Consider the following 19,885-nt stretch of genomic DNA (forward strand, 5'->3'; position numbering starts at 1 on the left):
CTTCAAATGCAAATGAGCTGCTGCTCCCTTCCTCCTTTTCCAGAATAGAGCTTTGGCTTTATAGCTCGTACCTCGAATACTCCGCTTAAAAACATCTGTTTGGTTTTGATTGTCATGTCTATCGTGCTGAAATCATGCGTTTTAAAGCCATGTCAGTTTACATTTCTTATATACGGTTTTCGGAGCCACACATCCGAAGCATGCGCATAGAAAGTGGCCGTAATTCTCTTTCATGTCATATTGCGCTTAAACTGCCAAATTCATGCAAGTTACAAAAACATCTGGGACTCTAAATAGAGTTCTGTGCAGCCAAAGACAGAACAGTTAGCATGCTTTGTTTGAAGTTTCGCTATGGTATTAGAACTGCTCCACCTTTGTCGTTTGCGAAAACTCAATGGCAGCACCGTGGATGGAAACTTGCAGATTAAGGGGGTGGTTTTATTGTATAAAAAGGGGGAGCGAAGAAATAATATTTAGACAGTTAATGGGTTGTTCTTTTTCACATTTTCTGGGTTGGTAGATGTATCAGGGACCCGATTATAGTGTGTAAACTTAAAAAAGTCAGATTTTCCTGATATGTCACCTTTAAAATGGTTGCTTTTGTAATCAGTGTTACAGAGCAAAAAACATACTACATCTACGACTAGACTATAAGAACAGATCCATGATTTTTCCATCAATACATATTTTTCTATTAGTGTTAAAGTTCAACATAGATGAAACAGATCAGTGTGAATATATGCGTGACTGCTGGATGTTTAAAGCTGATTGGCTCGCTCCCTGACAGCAGGGGCGAGGTGTGGTAATTTGTGTCTGCCAGGTGAAGTAAAGGTCTTCCACATTCTTTTGTTTTCCATCCTTCTCCTCCCTTCCCTTTTACCCACATCCTGTCACCTTTCCCTTGGCCTTGCATACTCTTAATACCTTTCGTTTGTGGCAGTCATTTGCTGTGTTTCCACTCTCTTATTTTCGTCAATCCAAATGAATCCCATTTCTAAAAGTTCTGTTTATAAGAACCATTACATGTATTCTAAACAAAACTTCAGCAAATGCGCAGTGTCTATAATGTCTTCAGTGCTACTGTGAGTATAACTGTCAGAAGACCTTTTTAGCAAACATTCTTCCCATTGATTGGTTTATAAGAAGTAAATCATTGTGGAGCTAGGCATATGCCTAAAGTATTTTTGAATCAGATTGAAATTAGTTGGATTCAAGTGTTCACATGCTTACTTATTTCTTATCCACCCTATTCTCCAACGCGGAAGTAAGCCTATGGACAATACTTCCAGTTCATTAGCCACTATTGGGAAATAACGAGAAGAATAACAACATGAAGTAAACGGTAAAACTGTTTACACTACAAACCAGTGTGTTCATAATTAAGATAATACATTAAAATAATATAGTAAGACACGCCAATTTGCAATATCAAGCAACAAAACAAACTGTTTTGTACAGCTAAAAATAGCTGGACGTGGATGAGACTGGAAGCCAGACCCATAAAGTTTACAAATAGCCACGCCCGCTCTTAGGGGAAAAATAAGGTGGATTAATTGGATTATTTCAGGTCTGCACAACTCCTACACTAATCTGATTTAGGTTTTTAAAAGAATGCCTTTTAGTCTGAGCAAGCCATCAGTCAGATTATTAACAGATTATTTGATTGTGTGTAAACATATTAGCTGCTGTCTCCCTCAGTCTCTGTGGTGGTAATAGTCTTGGTCTGTGTGTCCACTTAAGGTCAGAATTAACACAAATCAGATTCATGTGACTCTTCTAAACAGAATTGGATATGAATAGATAAAATAAACTATCAGTGCTCTTTCCTTTTGTATCGTATTGTCTCGTTTTCTTTCTTTTTTTGGGATCATTTATCAACCCTAGGTTGACTCCTTAGGTCTGTTGTGAGAGGCCAGGACCCATATATATACAAGATCACATATCAGGAATGCTGTCTCTGGATCAGAGCTGCTCCTTAGCACTCCTTGGCTTAAACCCCAGTAAACAATGTGAAAATCTGATCCTAAATCAGCACTCTGCACAAATACATGCTGTTGGATCTCCGGGGGCGGACTTCCTCCCTGAGGTCTGATGAAAATCAATGTCTGTGGTTCTGGCTGAGCCTGGCTGAAACATTTATCAAGATCATCTGATGGAAAGTGCCTGGATCTGAGGAAATAAAGGACTGTCTGATGTCCGCTATACAGTACACTGAGAGGATTTGTATTTGATTGTGATTCAGCAATCGAGGGAGAACCAGATAAAAACACATTGGGAAAAAAACTGTGGGGTGGGGGGCTTATACATTTTGCATTAAAGCAGATTGGTTTCCTAATTAGGTCTCCTCCCCCCATTGGGTTGGCCAGCCATATCCAACAATACGTCTGCAGTCTCAGCCTGGCCAGATGGTGGACTGAGCCCCCAAAGTGTTGGGGTGCGTTGAGTGTGTATTAGTGGTTGTGACTTGTAGTCCTGCTGGGCCATCCTCCCCTTATCCATCCATTCATCTGACTGTTTGCTGTGGACGGTTGGAGCTTGAAGAGGCACCCTGGCTATAGCATCTGGGACTTGAGACTGGGTGTGGATTGGGGGAGGTCATGTGTATGTTATCAAGGATTGGCATCGAGAAGAACAAGAGGAAGGAAGGAAATGTAATTGAACTGAAAAAGTAGGAGGAGGAATTAGGCAAAAATACACAAAATTATGAAGCCATTCTGGGAAAGCAGAGTTAGGGATCAATGCAAAGTGGATACTGTATAGATTAATAGAAGACCAGCAGCTTGTTCCTTGTGATAACTTGCAGATGGGTCTTCAACATTGTCCACTCCATTAATTCTAACAAATGGACTCAGTTGGACTCTTGTCCTGGTCCATCTTGTCCTTGCCAACGCTGTACTTGGTACTCAGTGTGCTTTGACATTTTCTGTTAAAACCAGCATGCAACATTTGAACTGAATTAAACTTTGAATGCTGAATGAATAGAGTGGTTGCACTGAAGCTGTTGGAGAGAAAAAAAAATGCAAAAATCTGACTGGTACAATTTCAGTCAGACAAAACCATTTACATGAAGTCTGAAAATCTGAAAAGTTTAATGTTCATATAAGTGTGCTTATTGATTATTCTTGACTGAGCATACATCATTGTAAAGCGAGAACATAACATGGCCTCATCTGCGCTAGTCCGGAGTATCGTATGTGGAATGCCGAGCTGTTTTTTGTCAAAGCCTTCTTTGGGGCGGTTCAAAGATATAGGATTGTGTATCTCCACTGAGACCCTTGTTGGACTGGTTTGAAGTGCACTATCCAGCTGACCCTGCCCAACCCAAACACAGCATTAATGTATGTCTGAAACCCAGCCAGGATATTACAAGCGAGCAGCGTGTCAAAAGCCAGTCATGCTCACTCTGATTCTGACCTAGTTTTTTAAATACTCTGTCTTCCCCTCATCAAGGCTTTCCTCCACTGGACCACAGCCAGTGTTCCATACTGCCCATCCATATGCGCTACAGCTTTCTGCACTATAAAATGACTCTGGTGTCAAATTATGCAACTGCAGCTGAGCAGAGCAGCCATATGGAGAGTCTGTGAAGCCTGATTGCTTGTGATGAAGACGATGATGATGACGATTTCTCCAGACCTGTGTGCAGTTTTGGTTGCAGTGTACCAGCTCAGAAAGTTTCCATTATTCACTTTAAAATGCCTGTGTAAATCAATCTGTGTGGGTGTGAGTGTGTGAAAATTAATTCTGCAATTGCGTATAAAGTAAATATTTCCCAGAATTATGCGATATAAACTCGCAAAATTCTGACTTTTTCTCCGAATTATGTGATATAAACTCACAAATGCAAGCTATAAAGTCAAAATTACGTGATATAAGCTCACACTGGTGACTTTTATTTCTCAAAATTATGTGATATAAGCTCGCAATTGCAAGCTAAAAAGTCAGAATTACGTGATATAAACTTGCAAATGCAAGTTACAAAAGTAAGAATTATGTGAAATAAAATCACAATTCTGACTTTTTTCTCAGAATTACGTGATATAAACTTGCAAATGCGAGTTATAAAGTAAGAATTATGTGAAATAAAATCACAATTCTGACTTTTTTTTCAGAATTATGTGATATAAACTTGAAAATGCAAGATATAAAGTCAGATTTACATGATATAAACTCACATTTCTGACTTTTTTCTTAGAATTAAGTTATATAAACTCGCAGTTGCAAGTTATAAAGTCAGAGTTACGTGATATAAACTCACATTTCTGACTTTTTTCTTAGAATTCTGTGATATGAACTCACAATTGCGAGTTATAAAGTCAGAATTGCAAACTTGCAGTTCTGACTTTTTTTCTCAGAATTGTGTGATATAAACTTGTATTGCAAGTTATAAATTCAGAATTCTGTGATATTATGACTTTTTTGTGCGTACTTAGTTTAATTTTCCACATATGCACATGAGATAACTTCTTATTATGGGAGAACTGCAAACTAGAGAACTGGAGAGCAACCAGTGAAAATGAAGCCAAGGTTTTTGCCACTGAGATTGTTGCTTTTGTGAAATTATGTATGTTGACTACCTCCATTTCATACAACAGCAACATCTGTAGCTACATTCACTCTCTGCTATCTGGCACAAATTAATTTTCATTGCAGATTGCAGTGTACGTGTTTTCTCTTAGGAACTAGGCTATACAAATACACTGCTTGTATGGTATAGCTTTGTGTATTTTCGGTATACAAGGTGTTTGATAATATGCTTTTGGAGTATTACAGGAGATGACAAACTATCTTACGAGATCAATGGCCTCCTGTGGTCCTAAATCCTGTCTGTTTACTCTTTGTTAATTCCATAGGGAGGCTTTGGCTTGATATTATACTGTATGTGTGTGTGTAGGAGAAGAGTACAGCCAAATGTCTTTTGAAATCTTAGTCTCTTCTCTGGTGTTTGGATACTTGAGAGTAGCAGGGGTGCAGATTGCAGAGCTGATATTCAGTTGTTTCAAATGAATCAAAAACACCCAGCAACAGTCCAGAAACTTGGAAAACATCGTCCAGCAATTATAAAGGTTCAGCAAGTCCTGCAAGCATTTCAGGGATGAAAAATAAATGTCAACGGGTTTATTCAGGACCCTGATTAGAAATGCTAGTTTTTAATAGAGTACAGAAACAACAACATCTAGAGCATTCAAATTAATTTGTCTCTGGAATTCAGTCCATTTACTTTCTGGGGCTTGTAATCAAAAATCCTGTTGTCTTGCAGGTGGTGTGCATATGATTTTGGCTTGTGTGTTTTGCCAATGAGGCCAACCACTTTAGTAAAGAGGTGTTTCACCAGGGCACAGATTGTGCTGCATTCCTTAGAGACATGAAAACACATAAGCGCTGATGATGAGTGACACACAGGCACATTCTGTGAGATGCACTTCAGAGGAGCTCATGTGTTGCCCCTGACAAAACAGCCTTTGCTGTAATGAATGCCCTGCAGTGGAACCCAGAGGAAACAGTCATTCCACTGGCTACCAGGCTCTTAAATGCTTCATTAGAGTTCTGTTTGTTTAAAGCTTACCCTCCTGACAGTTACCAGTTTGCCAGTACGGGGCCTCCACCCTGCTTCCAACATCCTGAACATGTGATGTGAGGGCCAAGTCCTGTTAGAGGGGTATCACAGAATTGCTTTGTTTTGACGGCGGGTCTGGAGCTGGGGAGAGATAAAGTTAAGATGCGGTTTACTCATAATATTGTTTACATCAGATACAATTTCCTTCTATTCTTTGTTTCTTTATCTTTACCCACAGTTTGCGTGTTTCAAATTAGCTGAATGACTCGATGTTTTAGATTCTCGACAGAAATGAATGTTTCACAATTTTGTTTTAAATGGCTTGCAGCTCTACTTGTGTATCTCTCTAAAGACTCGACTCTTCTAAGATATCACTCTATTGAGTTGTTTGCACTGTATTGAATTGTGCCCTATTCTCTCTCTCTGCTGTCTCCTCCACATAATGTGAGTAGATAATAAACATGGCTTTGTCATGACTTCCATGTGATGCCACAAGAAGCAGTTGACGGTGCATGTTTGAGTGTAATCTAAGTTAAACACACAAGGATAACCTAAGTGATAAAGTTATACAGGAAAGCAACTAAACAAACAGAACACAGATAAGTATGTTATCATAAAACTGGCACTTGTTTGGATCTGATACAGTGTTGAATCTGATACTGTTGGGAGTGCAGGCATTGTGTTGAAACCTCTTAGTCAACGACACTATTGCTTTCCGCTGTGCTGCAGGCTTTGGGTGGATTTAATGTCAGCATATCAATTTGATTCTCTCCCCAGCATGATGTCAGAGTATAAAGTTGTTTTTGCACCAAGGCCAAATACATGGATCAGCGTCCAGATACAATATCCTGCTGACACACACGTGAGTTAACTCGGCCACCTGTGTGCACTGTTTTGCAATCCAGACATACCTTTACATTGACTTGTAGTTATAGTGATATTTTCTGACTGTTCAGGCCCATACTGTCTGGATAATTACATTCTTAAGAATAATTAATAACCTTTTGTATAAAATGTGTATTTTCATATTTCAGTTTTAAACCCCCTGTAGGTCACGAGGGATAAAAATTTGGATAAATGGGACACGCTCATGAGGAGGCTGAGAAATATGAATGCTGACAGAAACCTGAGCTTTAGGGAAAAAAAAATATTTTACAATTACTAAGGTTATTGTAAAACCTAAACATTTTAGCCACTAAAGACTGTATCTTAATGCTTTGTTAAAACATCTGTAGGTCATTGACCCAGGTGTTTTCATCACAGACCCAGCAAACTAATGTTACAAAGTTTCTCACTTTTTATAGACCCTTTTAGATGAATGACTAAAGTTTGACTTTTTTTTTTTTCAGAAATGTGTGATACAAACTTGCAGTTGCAAGTTATGAAGTCAGAATTAAATGATATAACCCCCAATTGTGACTTGCTAGATAAAAGCTCACAATTCAGATTTTTTTCTCAGAATTGCATGATATAAACTCGCAGTTGTGATATAAACTCACAATTATGACTTTTTTCTCAGAATTGTGAGATATAAACTCGCAATTGTGACTTTTTTTCTCAGAATTGACAGATTATACTCACAGTTTTGACTTTTTTTCTCAGAATTGCCAGATTATACTCACAGTTTTGACTTTTTTCTCAGAATAGCAAGATTAAACTCACAATTTTTTACTTTTTTTTCCTCAGAATTGCGTGATATAAACTTGCAATTGTGGGTTTTAAATTCAGAATTGTGAGATTTAAAGTCACAATTTTACTTTTTTCTCAGAATTGCAAGATATAAACTTACAATTGCGAGTTATAAAGTCAGAATTATGTGATATTAACCTGTATTTGCGATTTAGACAGAATTGTAAGATATAAACTCAAAATACTGACTTTTTTCTCAGAATTGTGATATAAACTCACAGTTGCGAGTTATAAATTCGGAATTATGTGATATAAACCCACAATTGCGACAGTCAGAATTGTGAGATATAAAGTCACAATTTTACCTTTTTCTCAGAATTGCAAATATAAACTAAAAATCCAGACTTTTTTTCTCAGAACTGCATGATATAAACTCGCAATTGCAAGTTATAAAATCAGAATTGCGAGATATAAACTCGCAATTGCGAGTGATAAAGTCAAAATTGTGAGATATAAACTCCCATTTGACTTTTTTCTCAGAATTGCCAGATTAAACTCACAATTTTGACTTTTTTCTCAGAATTTCATTATATAAACTCACAATTTGACTTTTTTCTCGAATTGCCAGATTAAACTCACAATTTTGACTTTTTTTCTCAGAATTTCATTATATAAACTCACAATTTGACTTTTTTCTCGAATTGCCAGATTAAACTCACAATTTAGACCTTTTTTCTCAGAATTTCATGATATAAACTCGCAATTGCAGGTTTTAAATTTAGAATTACGAGATGTAAACTCACAATTTTACTTTTTTCTCAGAATTGCAAATATTAACTCAAAATTCTCAGAATTGTGATATAAATTTGCAATTGCGAGTGATAAAGTCAGAATTGTGAGATATAACTCAAAGTTTGACTTTTTTTTCTCAGAATTGTGAATAAACTCACAATTTTGATATTTTTCTCAGAATTGCATAATATAAATTGCGCAAAAATTTGTGATTTTGAGAAAAAAAAAATCAGAATTATGTGTTTTTGTCTTGCAATTCTGACTTTCTAACTCGCAATTGTGAGTTTATATCACATAAAGAAAGTCAGAATTGCGAGTTTATGTCACGCAATTCTGACTTTGTAACAAAACACACAATTTTGAGAAAAAAAGTCTGAAATGTGAGATAAAAAATGTCTGGTCACTTTTAAGTACTGAGTAGTATTAATTAAATACATGTATTTACTTTATGGCTAGGATTAGGGTTACTTACTTGCATGTAATTATGCATAATTAATTATTATTATAATAGTAAGTACATGTAACATGTTACAAGGACACCTTAAAATAAAGTATTACCGACTCTTTGGTTGAACTGGTGATTCTCAATCCTCAATCTTCCTTCATCTGAGATACCCCTAAAAATTAACTTTTCCAAACACTTAAAACTTGCTATATAACTACATGACATGCAGCCTTCTCTCCATTACAGTGAGAAGACATTTAAATACAACCAAATGTGGTTTTGATATACAAGTAACAATTATGTTTGATGATGATCTTTATGTTTAGAGTGAATCAAATAATTTGATTTGAAACTACCTATGAATCAATATAAATCACAAAGAATCTACAAAGTTGAACCCTTGGATGAACTCACATATTGATTTTGAAACTTCTTTAGAATTAAAGCTTTTATTAAATACAGACAAGGATAAAGATGCTCTTGATCAGTCTGAGGTAAATACTCTAATCCTGCATATGGGAATAATAAACCTATCCGCACAGAACTCGCACTGAACATATCCTCGTTAATCGTCCCTCTCCACACACATGCGCTGTATCCAGCTGTGGAATTGGAGAAGTGGGGCTACAGGGCGGAGAAAATAGGGAGAGGAAACTAAATAGAGAGGAAGGAGGTCCCACATTTCGCCGAGCACGACATGGAGAGAAAGTGAGAGAGGTTTTACTTCAAGTCTCCAAAGCAGCTCCCCTTCGAAGGCGCAGCGGTTTGCTGTCGGGATCGCGGCAAACAGAAAGCGAACAGAGCTGCTCTGTGTCAGGATCGAGGAGAGAGGTTTTCAAAGGAAACGAGACATTGCCGGGCGGTAGCGAGCGGAGGAGGTCTGCTGCTGGGAGAAACAGGGAAAACAGAGACGGCTCTGTTGCGCGGATTTTAATGAAATACAGCAGCTGTCGGACACACGCCTGCAACCTCTGCCTACCCCGAGTTAGATGCGTTTGACTTTAAGATGCGGAGCGACCCCATACTGTTCGCCTCGAGGGGTGAGTGTCCAGTATGTCCATGAGTGGATTCATTGTTGCATGCTTTGAGACCGTCGATTAATATTAGGCTACTGTCACCGGACGTTTCACTAATAGCATGAAAGAACAATGTAACGTATCTTTTAGTGAGATGCGATATCACAACAAACAGTAACGTTAACGCAAATGTTGGAAACACATTTCTCATTCTGGAATATCTTAGTGCTTTGAGCAACAAGTTTGTCAATAAAAAAATCGGATAAACTTTGAATTTCCTAAATGCTAAATGATTCATATAACGGACATTTTCAAATGCGGGAATACCTTTCGAACTCGGAAGAGCTGAGTTCACTCCGTGAGTCAGATTTTCTCCGTCCTTCACAGCCTTTCTCTAAGGTCGGTCAGTTAGAAAAGCCGTTGCAATTTGAAATGTGAAGAGGCGGTAAATTTACTGACATTGCATGGAAGTCATTGACTGCTATTCGTTTGCTGTTTATTTATCATAAAACATTTTTAAAAGTGTGTGTCATTATTAGTAATCCGATTTGCATGTATTTAAAACAAATTGTTTTAAATTCTATTTTAATATTACCACTCTAGAATAATTAAATCACATGTTAGGAAAAGTGATTCCAGTCACCCATAATAACTCTAGGGTGATACAGGTGCCCTGTTATCTTCTGTCACAGAAGTCTGCACTTTCATAAACACAACATGAGCTGGATAGGCAGGACGCCTGTGATTGGTTGGCTGTCTGGCAGCTGTGAGGTGTCAGGTATCCAGTACGTGCATCACAGCTTTGCACTCTGTTGGATATGACAGAGCCCTATTGTCCACAGTGGTTGAACAGTATCTGAGTGCAGGGCGTAGTGTTGGCTTTGGGCTTTTGTATGTGAAGGGCCAAGTGTGTTTTTGCCGTAGCATTGTTGGGTATTATTACAAGGCTGTCTGGAATGCTTGATTCTGATTGGTCATTCGCAGCAGTCAAACTTTAAATGGTTAGTTCACCCAAAAATTAAAATTAGCCCATGATTTACTCATTCTCAAGCCATCTTAGGTGTATATGACTTTCCTCTTTCAGACAAATCCAATCAGTTATATTAAAAATTATCCTGGCACTTCCAAGCTTTAGAATGGCATAGGCGGGTGTTTCTCTTCAACAGTCCAAAACAAGTCCAATAAAGTGCATCCATCCGCAATAAAAAGTGCCTCACATGGCTCTGGGGGTGTGCTTCATATTTAAAACGTAAGAAGCACTTTAATCTAGCTTGTGCCAGCTGGTCTTACTCGGAAGCAGCTACATGCGGATGACGTCGAATGTCGCTGTTGCGCCTGCGCTGGTGAGTCTTGTGAAAACCAACGTTTGTTTACAGGAGCAAAGGAAGCAAAGTTTCCTTACTTTAGCAAAGAAAAACCAGTCTCCTCTTGGTTTATATCGAAATCCTCCTACATTTTCCTTTACAAACCCTTGTTTTGAACTTCTAATTCGTGACCGTTGTTTTGTTTTTATCTCTCAATGGTGTGTTCGCTCATCACTTCTGCGCCAACATATTACGTCATCCGCCTGGAGCTGTTTCTGTGTACAACCAGTTGGCGCAAGCTAGATTAAAGTGATTCTAATGTTTTAAATATGGATATTTTTCCTACAAAAACATATCGATTCGCTACAGGAGACCTTTATTCATCCCCTGAAACCGTGTGAGACACTTTTTATGATAGATGGATGCACTTCATTGGACTTGTTTTGGACTAATGAAGAGAAACACCCGCCCATGCCATTCTAAAGCTTGGAAATGCCAGGATCATTTTTAATATAACTCAGATTGGATTTGTCTGAAGAAAGAAGAAAGTCATATACACCTAGGATGCCTGGAGGGTGAGTAAATCATGGGCTATTTTTCATTTTTAGGTGAACCCTTTAATTCTAAATGACTGTTGTCCAGAATATAAAAAGGTTGTCCATAGGTTGATATCTGACCCATTTGCTTATCATGCTGTTTATCTCTTACGTATGTTACAGTGAGACTACAACACCATTCTTTATTTAAAGTTTTTGCGCTTAACATGTCAGCATAGTTCCAGATGTGACATTTTCCCTGTGGATTTGAACTTTTCATCTCATTCTAAAGCTCATGTTGGGCTGCGCTGGTGGTTAATGTGTTTATTGGCATTTATGAACATGGCACAGTGCTGTTAGACCAGTCTGACATGAATTGGCACTGGATTACTGTGTGTGATGTGGGTATTGGTCTGTTAGCCTACTTGGCTTTATTTTAGGGGGGCTCCTCTCCGACAGTTTCCACGCTGATGACTTTTTAAAGGCCTACACGTGCTAGAAACCCCCAAAGCCTTTCCTTCCCTCCAAGTAGAGATGTCTGACCCAAAAAAGACGAGAGGGAAGAAGAGAACTCTTTAACTTTGCCTTCCTCCATCTTTTCCACCCACTCTGTCAACTGCTGCTTGGCTCTATCATATTTTTCAGCTTTTTTCCACTCTCAATTGCTACCATAAACATTCACTACTACTTTGTAAGAGAGTTAATAGCTCTCTAGTCTCTACATTGTCCCTGAGTGTGCCAGAGAGATTAGTGTGTTTACCTCTTTAAAAACAATTTAAGACAAATTTAGGAAACTCTAAGAAAAAGGAACTCCAAGTATTCATGACTATAAAGTGCAGTGCATTTTTGTGACCATAGGTTCAGTAATTGGTTTAGTTATACTATTGCTTCAATTATAATTATTCAGTATTCAGTTATTATTCAATATGCAGATAATTTAGGGATTGGGAAGCATAATTGACCCTTCGAAACCCGGCTTGAGGACTTTTTCCAATTCCGCCCCTCTCTCTCACTTTGCTTCCTGTCATAATATTATTATGATCTTAATAACTTTTTTTCTTTTTTTAATGTATTTAAAATGTATATGTGACCCTGGACCACAAAACCAGTCTTAAGTCGCTGGGGTATATTTGTAGCAATAGCCAAAAATACATTGTATGGGTCAAAATTATTGATTTTTCTTTTATGCCAAAAATCATTAGGAAATTAAGTAAAGATCATGTTCCATGAAGATTTTTTTGTAAAATTCCTTCCATGAATATATCAGAATGTGATTTTTGATTAGTAATATGCATTGTTAAGAACTTAATTTGGACAACTTTAAAGGTGATTTTCTCAGTATTTTGATTTTTTGGCACCCTGAGATTCCAGATTTTCAAATAGATGTATCTCGGCCAAATATTGTCCTATCCTAACAAACCACACATCAATAGAAAGAGCCTTGAGCCTTCATATGATGTATACATCTCAGTTTTGTAAAATTTAACCTTATGACTGGTTTTGTGGTCCAGGGTCACATATATGTTGTCATTTATCCCTGTGATGACAAAGCAGTTAGGGCTGTCACTAACAATATTTAGATTTGACTTAAAATACATATATAATAGCAATGAGGCAATAATAATTAGTTCACATAAAGTATCAAAAACCAGTAATCATATTGTTTTTTTAAACAAAACGGTTAATATACATAATGTATTAAAAACAACAGAGCTAATGTACATTACACAATATAATAAATGACTGCAGAGGGTGCCAATGGCCTGACGATTGTTTTTACACTTTATTGCGCAATATAATCCTTATTTAATATTGACTCAACATTTTATTCAAATGTCCACTTAATCTTTAATATTTGGCTATTTCCTTATGACAGAAAAGCTACAGAAATTACGTCAACGGCGCTGTATGTCGACGCACTGCCCACAAGTCTATTGCTGCCAAACCCTAATAATATCTTGAATGATGCATTATCATCCTAAACATGGTAAACTCCCAAGCACTTAAGTAATTGTTGGAAGGCAAATACACAAATGCTGGTAGGCGTTCATAAATGCACACATAAAAAGTGGATGCAAATACTTCTGTGCTCACTTTCCCAGGCACCACAGAGTCTCCCTCTGGAACCACCCTCTGGAAGGATGATTCCTAAAGGTTTCTGTAACCAGTGGCCCCTCTCTCCCACCCCTCTGCCCAATGTGGTTTAGAAGTTAGCGCTCTGTAATTATACACACACACACACACACACACACATACTCATAAACACACAAGTACACATACATGGACATATATTCTAAACCATCCTTTCATAAATGAAACCTCAGTATTTTCACATATGGATAGTGCACACATATAATCAAACACAGAGATGAATGGAATCATACAACTGAGATATTCTCTTATTGATGATCCTGCCCGGTGCATTTGATATATGTGACTGCACAGATGCTGGTACTGAAGCCCATCATTAGTGGGACAGTGGAGCATCTGTTCAATATTTTCTTCTATCCTGTAGTTTTCTACTATTTTCCAGGCATGTGTAGCCCCAGTGGTGCTCTGGTGTGCCCTGGCTTGTGGCAGTGAGCGGTAAACATGATGAGGCCAAACCGTAAAGCAGCCTAATTTCACAAACCACAGACTAGTAGCTGCCTTATTCCCAGCTGCCAAACGTTTTGGGCACCCAGTGCCTCTCAGATAAAGGAGAGATTCTATTCAGTATATAACCTATTGATATATTGGGTTCCAATGGGACAAATCAATTGGAGAAATTGTAACAGTCAGTATGTTCATATGTTCGTTTTTGTAAGGATCTATTAAAGGGATAGTTCACCCAAAAATGAAAATTCTGTGATTAATTACTCACCCTCATTATGAAGTTCCAAACCTGTAAGACATTTGTTTGTCTTCGGAACACAAATTAAGATATTTTTGATGACATTCAAGACTACCACGTTCAAGGCCCAGAAATGTAGTATAGACATCATTAAAATAGTCCATGTGACATCAGTAGTTCAGCCGTAATGTTATGAAGCTATAGTATTGCGAAAATATTCATACACCTTCATTTTTTTCCACGTTTTATGTTGCAGCCTTATGTTAAACTGCTTCAAATTATGTTTTTCCCACATCAATGTACGCTCCATACACCACAATGACAAAGCAGAAAACAGATTTGTGACATCTTTGCAAATTTATTAAAAATAAAACACTGAAATAAGTACATTGCATAATTATTAGTGGTGGGCCGTTATCGGCGTTAACGTGCTGCGTTAACGTGCTGCGTTAACGTGAAACTCTTATCGCGCGATAGAAAAAATATCGCCGTTAATCTATTCTCAAATTTGGGTTGGGAGCTGGGTCTAAACTACGCAAGCTATGATGACTTTCACCTTGATAGTTTAACGCGGATGTATACCGAAGACTGTAGAATATGGTCGCGCGTTTAAGTCTCCTCCGCCAAAACACAGACGGGATCGCGTCGTCCTCCATTCATAAAAACCGAATCTACTATAGCGAAATGCCACGTAAATTCGTCGTTTTTTGGATTCATAAATCAAATGTTGGTCAGTCACTTAATTCAAATTGCGATATGGACTAGTGTATGTGAAAACTGAAATGCAAAAAGACCGTTTTAATATGAATCCGATATGTTCCGTTTGCCTAGCTGTATGTATGCATTGCGGAGACGAGCTTTTACTACACGCATACTGAAACACACGTGACGCTCCCGGTAATTTTTGGCATTTTCATCTCACATGAACAGATAAACTCAATCTCTCAAACTGCTGTGAGTGTCACTTTTACCGTTTCATTTGAGAAAACTAGCATCATATCATACTGTATGACACAGAAACTTCACGGCAACCTGTCAAAATAAAAGTACGGTGTAACATGTAATGGGCTGGGTAGGTGTTGATGTAAAAAAAAACACAATCTAATAGGGAGAAAAAATAATTGCATTGTTAGTTAGTTAGTTAGTAAACACAAGTACATCTAATTGAACATAATTTATTTTCATCAACAAATTATCATAGAACAGCTTTATGAGCTTTATGATCCATTCTCAAAGACTTTAAGTCATTATTTGGGTAGCACACAGCAGAATTCAAATTAGCCATTTTAATCTAGATTAATCTAGATTAATTCCAAGATTTAATCTAGATTAATCTAGATTAAAAAAATTAATCTATGCCCACCCCTAATAATTATTTATACCCTTAACTCAATAATTTGTTGAAGAACCTTTACATTACTTTTACATTTACTCACATTTACTTTAAAGTCTTTTTGGGTATGATGCGACAAGCTTTGCGCTGCATTTGGCAATTATCTGCCATTCTCCTCCTCACGTCTTCACCTCTCAAGCTCTGTCAGCTTGGATGGGGTCTGGCAGACATTTTCAGGTTTCTTCAGAAATATTTGATTGGGTTCAAGCTCAGGCTGTGGGTGGACAACTCAAGGAGTTGTCTATAAACCACATTGTCCTGTTGGAAGGTGAACCTTCTGCCCAGTGTGAGGTTCTGAATTCTCTAGACTGGGTTTTCATCAAGGCTATCTCAATATTTTGGTGCATTTAGCTTTCCTTCTACTCTAACAAGTCCCTCAGTCCCTGCCACTGAAAAACAGCCCCACAGCATGAGGCTACTACCAGCACACTTTACTTTTGGGATGGTACTCTGCAGGTCATGAGCAGTGCTTGGTTTCCTTCAAACATGATGCTTGGGATTGAGGTTCATCAGACCAGAGAATCTTGTTTCTCACAGTCTAAGGGTCCTTTATGTGCTTTTTTTGCAAATTCCAAGTGTGTTTTCATGTGTCTTCACTGAGGAGAGGATTGAGTTTGGCAATTGTTGCAGTGATGTTTATCCTTCTGTAAGTATCTCCCATCTGCATATGTGATCATGGAGCTTAACTAGAATGACCATCAGCTTCATGGTCACCAGTATAACCAAGCCCCTTCTCCATCAATTGCTCAGTTTGGCCAGGAGGCCAGCTCTAGGCCAAGAGTTCTAGTTGTTCCAAGCTTCTTCCATTATGGATAATGGAGGCTACATGCTTCAGTGAACCTTCAGTGCAGCAGAATTTTTTTCTGAACTCCTCCCCAGATCTGGGCCTTGACACAAGCCTGTTTTTGAGCTCTACAGTCAGTTATTTTGACCTTAGGGCTTGGTTTTTGCTCTAAAATGAATTTTCAGCTGTTAGACCTTTTCTGAGGTGTGTGCCTTTCCAAATTATACTCATTCAAATGAATTTGCCACAGTTTAACTCCACTGAAGTGTCAACAACTACAAGCACTATAAGTGCTCCTGAGCTAAATTTCAAGTGTCCCAGAAAAGGGCATGAATACTTATGCAGTGGAACCATTTCAGTTTTTTATTTCTAATAAATTTGCAAAGTTGTTACATACCTGTTTTGTGCTTTGTCATTATGGTGTATAGAGTGTGATTTGATGTGGGGGAAAAAAACAGTTTAACATAAGGCTGCAACATAAAAAACATGAAAAAAATGAAGGGGTATGAATACTTTCGCAAGGCACTGTACAAGAATACTTTGTGCACAAAGAAAACAAAAATAACTACTTTATTCAACAATATCTTCTCTTCCGTATCAGTCTTTGATGCTCCTTCAGAGTATTTTGAAACATAAAAACTACCAAGATAGTTGCAGGGTAAACTTGAACTCTGGAGGTGTTAAAAAGAGAGTACTGCATGCTTTTCTTTTAATCTATCCCTCCTTCCATCCATTTGTTCAGCTTCCAAGCTGTTCGGTGTATAAGACCGGATTGGAGTACGATGAGCTTGTGTTGTATCTCAGTCATCACCAGTTCTCCGCCTGGATCCTGTCCACAGGCATCAAAGAGAAGCAACGCACTGGATGAGAGGTTGGCTTCCTTCAGAAAGGGAGGACAGATGAGCGAGAGGTTCAAGTTTATGTTCTTGGCAGGTTATTTAACCAAAGCAAAAGAGGTTGTTTGTTATCTTCTTTTTTCAAAGGTTTATTGTCAGCTGTCATATCTTTCCCCTTCTGAAGTAAAAAGTGAGAAAAATGAAAAGCGTCTTGGCTCAGCATAGAAATAGAAATGGAGAAGAGTGGGTGAGAGAGAGATAAAAGAAGGCAGAAGCGTAAGTGAAGGATGTGGAATGGTGGGTACTCCACAGAAACTTGGCATGGGTTAGTGCCTGATTATATATATGGTAGGTCATAGATCATGTGTGAGCATATGGATTTGAACGGTTCATTAAAAAGAACTGCTTTAGAAGAGTCGGATAGGATGACAGTGCAGAGAGAAAGGTACTCTGTAACCTGCACTCATACACTCACACACATTTTCTTGGATGTTGTTGCTTCTCAGCGGCCTGGGTGGTAGACCGTAACCACATATACATACACACCTACGCAAATGTACACACATACTGTATCAGCAGACGAATAATACTAGTTCTTGTGTGCTGGCAACATCACAATTGCTTTTGCAGACCACATCCCTCTATGTTACTGAATTTGGGTCGGAATAGTAGAATAATGTGATTTTTGTTCAGGAGAGACTGTGAATGCTGTTTATTCTGAAAGTTCACTAGGTCAACTTGTCAAACTGTTCCTAGACAACCACCAAACTGAATGCCATTCATTATTTCTCCCTGTCAACACTGAATTAAAATCAGCTTTGCTTGTTGAAACCTTCCCTGGCATGACATCAGCCCCTTTCTGGTCGTTTTGGCAGGTATTTGTAAAACTAGACTAAAGTTCTCTGTAAAATCTCATTTTGCTGACTTTGAGGTCTTTGGGTTTTTCTTTTTTTTGGTTGGGATGTGTTAGTATGTTCCTAATTTGTCATTCCTCAGCTGGAGGCCTATCACTGTTTTAAAGATGGTTTTTTTGGAAGCATTGCTTGCTATGTTTCATCATTCTGTTTTGTTTACACTAGGGTTAGTCAATCGAGAGAACGTGAATGAAGAAGAATCAGAGTCAGAGATTTGTGATCGTGGGTGGTTGTGATTGTTTAAAGTTTTTCCCTTTTCCTTTCTCTCTCTTTTTCTCTCTCCCCTGACTTTGCCCCCAAGCATAGTTTGAAGGTGGTCCTCATTTTGTGTGGCACTTGGTGCTCTTTAATGCAGCGATTTGGTTTGCTCGGTTGGTTTTTAAAGTGTATTTCCTTTCATGTTGTTTGGCCGCCATCACTGAAAGTGCTTCATTAGCTTTATTCACTCTGACATGTGGACAGGGAATGATAAAGGAACAACTGGAAATGGTATAAGCTTGGATTTTGGATTTTTCATCATAAACTGCAACATGAGATCTAAGACCCATCAAAACAGTCGAAAAGCTTCCTTTATAAAAAAAATAAAATAAAATATTGGTCACATTTTTAGCAGTTATCTGACTCTAGTTGTTCTTTTTTATTTTATTTGTTTATTTTTTTCTGATTTGAAAACATCATATTTTTCATATGTATATTTAGTTGAGGTTAGTTTACAAACACCTTGCGGAATCTGCAAAATGTTAGGCTAATTATTTTACCAAAATAAGAGGGATCGTAAAAAATGCATGGTATTTTTTATTTTTATTTAGTTCATGAGTCCCTTGTTTGTCCTGAACAGTTAAACTGCCCACTGTTCTTCAGAAAAGTCCTTCAGGGCCTTCAGGTCAGATTCTTTGGTTTTTCAGCATTTCTGTGTATTTGAACCCTTTCTAAAAATGACTGTATGATTTTGAGATCCATCTTTTCATACTAAGGGCAACTGAGGGACTCATATGCAACTATTACAGAAGGTTCAAACGCTCACTAATGCTTCAGAAGGCAACACGATGCATTAAGAGCTGGGGGTGAAAACTTTTGAGCAGAATGAGGATATGTACATTTTTCTTATTTTGCCTAATTATTATTGCCAAGCTAGTAGTTTTTCAGATGGGACAGTTTGAACAAAACCCTCTATAAAAGTGTGTAAAAGCATGTGAATGAATATTTCAGTGTGCTGTTCTATTAAAATGTGATAGTAGATTGCAGACAGTATAACAGAGGAGCGGTTCAAGCACATACTGGGGAAATGTCTATTCAGTTGGACATGAGAACATGTGATTTGAATTATCTAGGAAATCAACAAGAATTGATTCAATTAGATGTCCTCATGTAAGAACACCCTAATGTCTTCCTAAATCAATCAGTGCTCAGCCAATTTAACTGTGGCACAAGAAAAAACGTTTTTTTTTTTTTTGTAATGACTGTCTTCCTTTAGAAGAAGAACGTTTGAAAACGCTTCATATGTAACGAACAGAAATCACTGCAACTTTAAATTCGTTTGATATTTATCAGCGAGAACTGCATTCTTGAGTTAAAAATACCTGCATTCAAATGAACTATAGCCAAGCTGAAAGGACTGGCTCATATCCAGGTATAAGTGTAAGTAGAGCAGCAGTCATACAGTGACACACTCAATTTGCTATGCACATTTAATTTCATAGCAAACTCTAATCAGTGAGCTCTATTCTCTGTTTTCCGTCAAGAAACCGTCCCTACAGCAGCAGTCCTCCTCCCCCTTTCAGCCCTCAGTCTTATGTAAACCTTCAGCTATGTGTTTGTATGGGCCTGAGCCCATTGTAATGCCGTT

General features: G+C 37.9%; 1 protein-coding gene across 3 annotated transcripts in view; it reads left to right on the forward strand.

The window, feature by feature from the left end:
- The window catches only part of afap1 (actin filament associated protein 1), a 76,569-nt gene that overhangs the window by 15,089 nt on the left and 41,595 nt on the right, over nt 1-19,885 (forward strand). For 2 of the 3 annotated variants that reach the window (XM_073828401.1, XM_073828403.1), the window contains exon 1: nt 9,115-9,463. The exons of the other annotated variant lie outside the window; for it this stretch is intronic. In XM_073828401.1, the coding sequence (XP_073684502.1) occupies nt 9,430-9,463 (34 nt within the window). In that variant the 5' untranslated portion in view covers nt 9,115-9,429. Of the gene's footprint in view, nt 1-9,114; nt 9,464-19,885 lie in introns of those variants that run through there. 3 annotated transcript variants of the gene reach the window in all.

This window comes from Garra rufa, chromosome 22, assembly GCF_049309525.1.
Source record: "Garra rufa chromosome 22, GarRuf1.0, whole genome shotgun sequence".
Taxonomy (NCBI): domain Eukaryota; kingdom Metazoa; phylum Chordata; class Actinopteri; order Cypriniformes; family Cyprinidae; genus Garra; species Garra rufa.